The sequence below is a fragment of the Triticum urartu genome, chromosome 7A (assembly GCF_056163025.1).
Source record: "Triticum urartu cultivar PI428250 chromosome 7A, HENAU_Tu73, whole genome shotgun sequence".
Classification (NCBI taxonomy): Eukaryota; Viridiplantae; Streptophyta; class Magnoliopsida; order Poales; family Poaceae; genus Triticum; species Triticum urartu.
Window position 1 is genome coordinate 108033197 of NC_141879.1, and position 9397 is coordinate 108042593.

Sequence of the window (9397 nt, forward strand, 5' to 3'; positions counted from 1 at the left end):
TAGCACCTCCAACTCATTATCTGGACTAGCGGCAGCACCTGCATCTTCATCTGCGCCTCCAACTCATTCTTCTCAACTACGTACCTATACTTACAATATGTCCTTACATGTCTCCTTCTATTAATATTCTAATTAAAGACTCCCCATAAAATTTCTTGTTAATCAGAGAAATAAGAATTATTTGAGCTATGAATTCAAGTTAGAATAGCATAGTTGAACTTCAAGGGAATTGGCTCAACTCACATGGTAAAAAGAATGAAAGAAAAACACTATCCAATGTTCCTTTATGAAAGACTCGTTCCCATAAATGCTCGTAACTCCATGTACGAATTTCTTCTTTTGGCCATCTCGTCCATTTGGTTTATATTCTCCCATGTGTGCGTCCCAACACTAGGTCTTGAGAGCAAGAGCACAAATGACAACTTTTAATTTGTTGTTTACATGTTATTCGTAACATATATATTCTAGGCTTTTAGTGAATTCAACATTCACATTCAGTATACAACCATATGATGAAGAGTGGCAAAAGCAGAGTACATTGGTCTGAACTCCATGGACAAATCCTAAGCCAAAGGCCTCGAAAATCCACTCCCTATCCTGTTCTCCTGCTGCCGTCGCCATCTAAGAAATTTAGGTCCCCTCGTCTTCGGCTGCCATCTTGGCGCTAAGAGGTGGTGGATCTCAAATCTTCAATACTTCTATGTTCTTCGTCAACGTCTAGTGATCATCATTGTTTTGTGAGAATTAATTTTCTCTCGTTCTTTTGCTGGTGCCATGAGGTTAGAGAGTTTTTTGCCCTCACAGATTCGATTATTCTGATTTGATGAGTTTATGTTGTTGTGTTAAGCTTTTTTGTTGGTCTGATTCTTTGTGAAGGTGAAATCTTTCATCAATGCCATGGTGAAGATATAGTGATTCGACGGCTTGCACTTATAGGGGATCATCCCCGGCCCAAGTACGTTCATCGATAAAGACTTCCCATCTTTCTGGATGGGCCACTCAAGGCATTTTGAAAAAGTATTATTGGTAATGTTCATGCGGGTGAAAGAGTGACAACATCTGTCACGGCATGGCTGATTGCCGTGCAGGTTGTAGTCATGGGTTGTAGGAGGGCGAGGGTGAGGCCCTCGCTGGCCTATGGTTGGAGAAGGGGGTTGAGGAGGGGCGCCGAGGCGCAGGAGCAAGGAGATGAGGTTGTAGGTTATTTTCTGCTTGTGTTTATTTATCCAAGGGCTGGCTATATATAGCCTAATTACAAGACCAGATTACAGACTCCTATTACAATTGGGTGTTGGTAGGGTAACCTTCTACAGGACTAAACCTTTCCAACCAATACCCAGACTCTTGATCTAAAAGAGACTATAATTAAACTAGGACATATTTGTAGGCAGGTACAGGGCCGGCCCACGCAGGTCCCTTGCGCCTATAGGGCTGGGCCCACATGACATCTCCCCCTCCATTCTGAAATAGCTCGTCCAAGAGCTGGAAGCTTGGGTAACGTTCATGGAAGGTTATAACATCCTCCCATGAAGCAGCAGATGCCGGCTGGCCCTCCCAGTGAATGAGCACCTGCTGGACACCGCGAGCAATACGAGCACGCAATGCTTGTACAGGGGTTGGATGTACTCGACCCTGAAACAGAGGTGGAAGCATCGGCAGAACTTCCTGCGGTGGACCATGGTACTTCTTAAGGACCCCGACATGGAAGACATTGTGAATGCGGGCGCGTGGGGGCAGATCCAAACGGTAAGCAACCGTATCGATTTTAGCGAAGACTTTGAAAGGCCCATAATATTTGGGAGACAATTTCCCTTTGGCGCCTACTCCAAGAAATGCCGTCGGCCGGTCCTGAAGACGGAGCCAAACCCACTCTCCAACATCGAAAGAAAGGGCCCGATGCTTATCACCATAGTAATGCTTGTACTGTTGTGCTGCCTGAAGGAGACGCTCACAGATGTCGAGTAAGAACTGATCACGGTCGACAATCTGCTATTCCACCGCCTGGTTGCGAATCTCACCTGGCGTATAGTCCCGCAATGAGGGGGGATCCCGTCCATAAACCACCTTGAAAGGAGTGTCCTTCAACGCTGAGTGGTACAAAAGTGTTGTAGCAGTACTCCGCCCAAGGCAACCATTGGAGCCACTGCCGGGGGCGATCCCCAGTTATGCAACAAAGGTACATGGTGATGACGCGATTGACGGCCTTAGATTGTCAGACTACGGATGGAAGGCTGAACTCATGTGCAAGCGCGTCCCTGCGGTGGCAAACAGAGCCTTCCAAAAGCCCGAAGTGAAAACCACATCCCTGTCCGAAACGATGGATGTGGGAAACCCATGAAGTCGGACAATGTTGGAGAAGAAGGCCTTAGCAACAGACTCCATAGTGTATGGATGCGTCAAGGGGATGAAATGCGCATACTTGGAGAAACGGTCCACGACGGTTAGTATCACACTTTTGCCGCCCACCTTCGGAAGTGCCTCAATGAAATCCATGGAGATGCCTTTCCAGACACGAGATGGCACTGTCAAGGGCTGCAATAAGCCGGCTGGATGAAGTTGCTCCGTCTTGTTGCGTTGACAAACCAGACAAGCACAAATATACTACTGAAGTGCTTCCCTTGTTTGCGGCAGATGGAAATCCCAGCGAAGACAATGGAGTGACTTCTGGATACCTTCATGACCCGCATCATGGGCTGCAGCCAGGACCTCTCCGAGCAACAGCGACGTAGGTGGCACATAAGCCTGTTGTTGGAAGGTAACAACACCGTCAACGAGAGCCCAAGGCTGTCCAAACTCAGCAGATTCTAGTTGTTCCCGAAAAGTGACAAGCGTCGGGTCCGTGTGTGCCGCCTGACGGAGAGCTTCAAACATATCAAAAGAAGGCCCGGAGATGGCGAGTGCCTGGCCCGCATGAGCATCACGGTGAGAAAGAGCATCGGCGACGATGTTTTGGCGACCCGGTTTATATTCCACCGTGAAGTCGAACCCCAACAGCTTGCCCACCCAATGATGTTGTGAATGGTAGCGAGGAGTTGGTCTAGCAAAAACTTCAGGTTGTAGTGGTCAATTTTGACGACGAACGCACCTCCCCAAAGATAGGGCCGCCAGTGGCGCATGGCGTGCACCAGACCAATGAGCTCCCGCTCATAAGCGGCGAGAGAAGCATGACACGAAGCAATGGTTTTGCTGAAATAGGCAATGGGGCCGCCACCTTGATGCAGGACTGCCCCGAAACCAGATCCAGATGCATCACACTTCACAATGAATGAAACTGCAAAATCCGATAGCTGAAGCATAGGGGCGGTGATAAGAGCTTTCTTGAGGACTTCAAAGGCGATAGTCGCTGCAGGCGTCCAAAGAAAGCCGTCTTTCTTGAGGAGCGTCGTGAGGGGAGCTGCAATAGTGCCAAAATCCCGGATGAACTTGCGGTAGTATCCTACCAGTCCTAAGAAACCACGCACACCACGGATGGTGCGCGGAACCGGCCAGTCTACCACGGCTAGAACCTTGTCGCTGTCCATGGCAACTCCTGCAGCGGAGATGACGTGTCCCATATAAGACATGGTTTCCTCCCCAAAGGAACACTTGGAGCACTTGAGAAACAGTTGATGTGTGTGCATAGCCTCCAAAACGAGCTTGACATGACGTATATGATCCGACCAGGACGAGCTGTAGATCAAGATATCATCGAAGAACACAAGCACAAACCGATGAAGGTAGGGACGGAGGATGTCGTTCATGAGTGCTTGGAACGTCGCTGGGGCATTTGTCAAACCAAAGGCCATCACCATAAACTCAAAGAGGCCCTCATGTGTGCGAAATGTCGTCTTGTGGATATTCTCAGGGGCCATCCGAACCTTGTGGTAACCCGACCGGAGATCCAGTTTGGTGAAAAAGCGGGCGCCCTTGAGTTCATCCAGAAGTTCATCAACAACGGGAATTGGAAACTTGTCCTTGATAGTGACAAGGTTGAGACCACGGTAGTCGATACATAAACGCCAAGTCCCATCGGCCTTTCTAACGAGTAGAACAGGGAATGAAAATGCAGAAGAACTAGGATGGATCAGACCGCGAGCCAACATCTCTGAACATTGGCGCTCATGTTCATCTTTTTGAATCGTTGGGTAGCGGTAGGGACGGACAACAACCGACGGTGTCCCGGGAATAAGATGAATATGATGGTCATGTGCGCGTTGCGGCGGCAGACCCTGTGGGTCGGCGAAAACATCGGTTAAAGTGGCCAGCAGGCTGTCCAGAAGGTCCTTGCCTTCGCACGCATGTAGGTGGGCAGGCCGTCCGAGGGAGTCGAGGCCCGACCACTCCACACGGTGATCCGAGTGCCAAAACGACATCCACTGCGTAGTGTAATCCCAGAGAATTGGCCCAAGAGTTTTGAGGAATCATGTACCGAGGACAATGTCAAACCCGCCCCATGGAATGGCATGCAGATCAACAACGAAACGCTCCTTGTCAATGGTGATCGCAACCTGCTGGAGGAGTCCCCGACATGTCACCTTATCGACATTAGCGACCGTGACTCCCAAGCGACGATTGGAGGAGAAAGGCAGCCCGACGATGGTGGCCAACTCTTCGTGGATGAAGTTATGAGTGCTCCTTGAATCAAGCAAGGTGACCAAGTCACAGCTCCCGATGCGAAGAGTGACCTGCATTGTGTCGCTGGTGGGAATTCCGATGACAGCCAAGAGTGAGATTTGTGCCTCCTGGAAATCCTCAAACTGCTCCTCTTCAGCGTCGACGGATTGAATGTAGAACAGTCGTTTGTAGCGATGGCCCCGCGCGAACTTCTCATCACAATTGAAGCAGAGACCCTTAGCGTGTTGTTCATCCATCTCGGCGGGCGTGAGTCTTTTAAAGACGAGTGCGGGCGTGGGGTTGGAGGAATCCGGTAAGGCCGGAGTAGGTGCGGCCATGGGGCGGAGTGGACGGCTGGGCAGGCCCGGGGTGGCCGCAGTGCTGGTGACGGTATTGAGGTGCTCAAAGGAGATTGCTAAGTCCATAGCCGCGTCCAAAGTCGCCGGTTTCAGCATCTCGACCTGAGTTTTCATAGGCTCGCCCAAGTTGTTGGTGACGATATCCCGCTCATCGTCGTCAGCAATGGGGCGCACCCGAGAAAGATCCTCTAGAAAGCGCTTGGAGTATTCCGCCACGGTGCCGGAGCGGCGGGTGGAGATCAGCTCGCCAAAGGGGTTGGCGCGCGTCGGCGGTCCGAAGTGGTTGGCGATCAGTTTTTGAAACTCGGTCCAGAACAACTGCTGGCCTAGCTTAGCCTCGAGGTGGCCATACCATAATGCGGCGACATCGGTGAGGTGGTATGAGGCGAGCCACGTCTTATCCGACTCCGACGTTTGCTGCCCGAGGAAGAAGAGATTGCAGCATGTCAGCCATGGCCGCGGATAGCTGGCCCCATCAAAGAGGGGAAAATCAATCTTGTAGAGGCGCGGAGCCCGATCCGCCAGATCGACCGGGGCCCCAGTGTGGGACGACGCATCTGGGGGCCGCAGGAGCCTGGTACCACCCAATTGAGGCGTGCCCTTGCCTTCCAGCCGAAGGAGGGCCAGGTTCTGCGCGCGCTGCTGCTGTGATGTGTTCGCAAGCTGGCCCTGGAGGGTTTTGAGTGTCTCGGCGATGGACTGGAGGGTGGCGCGGTCCTCGGCGTGCTCTGTCCGAGCGGTGTGGTTCTCCTCCGAGAGGCTGTTCAAAGTGGCGACCACGGCCTCATGATCCTCGTGCTGTTTGGTCGCGAGGTCTGCTAGGGTTTGCGGCAGGGGCGCCGGCGGCGGTGGCGGAGACATGGGCGCTGGGATCGACGAGGAAGCTGATGCCAAGTTGTCACGGACTGGCTGATTGTCGCGCAGGTTGTAGTCGTGGGTTGTAATAGGACGAGGGCGAGGCCCTCGCCGGCCTATAGTTGGAGAAGGGGGTTGAGGAGGGGCGCCGAGGCGCAGGAGCAAGGAGGTGAGGTTGTGGGTTATTTTCTGCTTGCGTTTATTGATCCAAGGGCTGGCTATATATAGCCTAATTACAAGACCAGACAGACTCCTATTACAATTGGGTGTTGGCAGGGTAACCTTCTACGGGACTAAACCTTTCCAACTAATACCCAGACTCCTAATCTAAAAAAACTAAAATTAAACTAGGGCATATTTTTAGGCAGGTGCAGGGCCTGCCCGCACAGGTCCCTTGCGCCTATAGGGCTGGCCCCACATGACAACATCATTACTCTAGTCCAATTGAAACCTATTTGCCAAAGTCCTTGGAGTATTTCTTTGAGCAGAGATTGATACCGTGAAGAAGTTGATTTCAAGAAATTTCATTGTAATTCTTAGTCAAATGAGTTACTTTGTATTTTCTTGGATCTTGGGTCAAAATCACTGTACCTGTAATTGTTATGAGTATGAATAAAGTTACAAGTGTTTCAAGAAAAAAAGGCATTCCTTTGTATGAGTTTCTCTAAGTCCCGGCACTTTCATAGATTATCATCTAATAATAATGAGCCACATGGGGTTATTCATACTCGAAGAACAAACCTAGTTTGAACAGTTCGGAGCTGTTTTTTTTTTGTTCCGGGTCAACCGTGCCATTTCACTTTGAAAGATACCTAGATAACTAGATATTTCATTGATTCAACAGTGTCGCTAGAAGTTCGCTCGCTAAACTGAGGCCGTGTTCAGGACAAGTTTTAGGTGGAGTCACTCTCGGAACTGCCACTGAACATTGACCCGGAACTTCCTTTCTGTGGCAACGCGTCGTCCCCATGGGTCTCCCATTTCGTTCCTGGCAGCAGCCACAGGGTGATAGAAGTGAAAGCAGCAGCCACAGGGTGATAGAAGTGAAAGCAGCAGCCACAGGGTGATAGAAGTGAAACTTCTGGGATCATGATTATAGTTTCATGATTTGGTAAAAAACAATATTCAGGAAAAAAATCGACGAAACAGTGTGCGGCCCACTTTACACGTTTTGGAACTGCAAGGCCCATTGAATTCCTATGGTGCAGATCGATGCGACGCTCAGACACGTTAAGCAGAGAGGCCGCAAGAAAACGGAAGCAGCAGCAGCAGCAGCGCGACCACGAATGGCGTCGACCTCGAGCTTGGATTTGGGAAAGATCGTGCCGACGGCCGGCTACCTCCTCCACCGCTGCGCCGCCGTCCCCAGCGCCCCTGTTCTCCGGGGGAGGAGCGCGAGCGGGCGGTGCGGCCTCGCCGTCTCGGTCTCGTCCTCCAATGGTAGGTCTGCCTTTACCTGTTGCCCCTTCTTGTATTTCCCTGTGGAATTGTTTGAGATCTTGGAGTTCTGTTCAACCATAGTAAGATGAGGTTCGAGCCTGCGAGGAGCCGAATCTTAGTATTACCGCTCTCACCGATTTCATGGTCCATTCTGAAGCCATAGCGGTTCAGTTGAATCCGGTGAGATTTAATTCCAACTTCTTCGCCAATTATCCTGAGCTGGCAAAATTAGAGATCAATTTGGACGGGGAATCGTGTGTAAAGGCTATCCAATTGGGCTTTTTTGAGACCAATCATGTTGTCGAATACATGACAGGATAGTTTCCTTGTGCAATATTCAGTTACAAACTTGTAATTTTGGGTGTCTAGTTCTGATGTTTAAGTTCAGTCTCTGCTCTTGAACAGATACTGAAGTAACAATGACTCATATTTAACGGTATAGGTGCAGCTGGGCTCTCCGCATTGAGTGACTTGGAGAAGAAAGGCCCTGTGGTGATGGAGATCCCGCTGGAAGATATCCGGAGGCCGCTAATGCGAACGCGTGCTAATGATCCTGACAAGGTGCAGGAGCTCATGGACAGCATCCGTGTCATCGGCCTCCAAGTACCTGTGGGCATCTTTTCCTTTAACATTAATTTACCAAAAGTATTTTCTGTTAGCTCAAAAGATAAATTCTGTCAGAACTAGAATTTCGTGGCCGAACACTGCTACTGAATTCAGTGATCTCCAAACAGTTATCTGAGAACGTTTGTGTTATTGTTCATTGTTTTTGAGATAGCTGACCATTGATGTCGAATGGTAGGACGAGATCCGGCACTATTATGTCTAGGATGAGTTTTTCCAAGCTCATTTGACATGTGAAGTCTGTTCGCCTGCAGCAGTAACAACAGGGGCTCTATTAGCTATGTTGTGCCCCTCTGAATCAGTCTTAATTCAAACTTCAAAGGGAGTATGCCATATCCCAGAATCAACCTTCTTATAGAAATATTATTGTTTCTATATTCACCCGCATTATGTTTGATCAATGTGCAGTTTAGTGTAGGGTGCTGTTGAATAAGATGCTACTTGCTACTCTTGGTCGATGTGAAATCGCTGTGTGATTTTGCACTAGTTATGCAAAAGAGCTTACCTTTATGTGCATTTAGTATAGCCATTTTATGTGCATTTAGCACTTCCTTTTCAATCCGAGCAATATAACCATTTTATGTGAATTTAACATGTGATCCATTTGTCAACTTTTTCGTTTACCATTTGTCTGGAGCTATCCTGATTTAACGTGTTTGGTTATTGTCGCCTTAAAGAAACAAAAGGCAACAGTTGGATTTCATTCTGGTTTCTTAATTGTAGCGTCATTTTGAAACGGTACTTACCAGGTTATTTACTGAAATTTCAGATCGATGTGCTGGAGGTCGACGGAGTCTACTACGGTAGTTTTGTTCAAATCTCAATTGGTCATTCCCCACTCCAAAAGATATACCCATTTCCCTCTTGCTGAATATGCTTGCACATAATCCTCAGGATTCTCTGGATGCCATCGCTACGAGGCTCACCAGCGCCTAGGACTCCCAACCATCCGCTGCAAAGTCCGCCGAGGGACAAAAGAAACACTGCGGTGAGCCCATCTTCCTTGAGTTTTGTTGGATGGTCTGTTGTCAGTTCGGTTTATCTGCGCAGGATCTTGAATCTGCTATTTCAGGCACCATATGCGATGAATTGGTGGTTAGCGATGAATGGATGATCCATGGACTGCTTCAGCCACGAAGTGTCATCTGTTATGTCTAGTGCTAAGAAAAAACTTTCTCCTCCTGTAATCATATATACGTGTAAATGTTACCCAATCCAATGTGTAAAATAGCACTTGTTCAGCTGGCGCTTCTGCTCCTTCTGTTGCATGCAGTAATCTCTACAACTCTGTTTGGGCAAGAATGCAACTGAAGGTTCAGGGTGGAGTGCAGGGTCTAAACTCTCCGAAATGCATTGCCCCCTGAAGCTTCATCAGCAAATTCAGGGCCATTCGGAATGCGGTTTTTTCTTCTCATATGCGCTGTGAATTGACTGCTAACTGTGAAAGTTGCAATATCTGAAACTTTGAGATCGTCGTCCTCAGAAAACAGTGGAGTCTCTCTACTCACTAGATCCTGAAGATAAAA

General features: G+C 49.0%; 1 protein-coding gene across 1 annotated transcript; it reads left to right on the plus strand.

Moving 5' to 3' along the window:
- The first annotated feature begins 6991 nt into the window (after positions 1-6991).
- LOC147958342 (sulfiredoxin, chloroplastic/mitochondrial-like) lies at positions 6992-9112 on the plus strand. Its single transcript, XM_087536681.1, has 5 exons — positions 6992-7247; positions 7690-7856; positions 8641-8674; positions 8766-8859; positions 8944-9112. Exons 1-5 carry the CDS (start codon positions 7007-7009, stop codon positions 8957-8959), a joined length of 552 nt encoding a protein of 183 aa, XP_087392807.1. The 5' UTR covers positions 6992-7006; the 3' UTR covers positions 8960-9112.
- Positions 9113-9397: the final 285 nt, after the last annotated feature.

What these genes read in the sequence shown, in the direction of transcription:
- LOC147958342 (XM_087536681.1), top strand. Translation starts at nt 7,007, where the DNA reads ATGGTGCAGATCGATGCGACGCTCAGACACGTTAAGCAGAGAGGCCGC. An exon ending in CTCGGTCTCGTCCTCCAATG is followed by an intron (nt 7,248 to 7,689) that starts GTAGGTCTGCCT and finishes TTAACGGTATAG; the next exon opens with GTGCAGCTGGGCTCTCCGCA. An exon ending in TCATCGGCCTCCAAGTACCT is followed by an intron (nt 7,857 to 8,640) that starts GTGGGCATCTTT and finishes CTGAAATTTCAG; the next exon opens with ATCGATGTGCTGGAGGTCGA.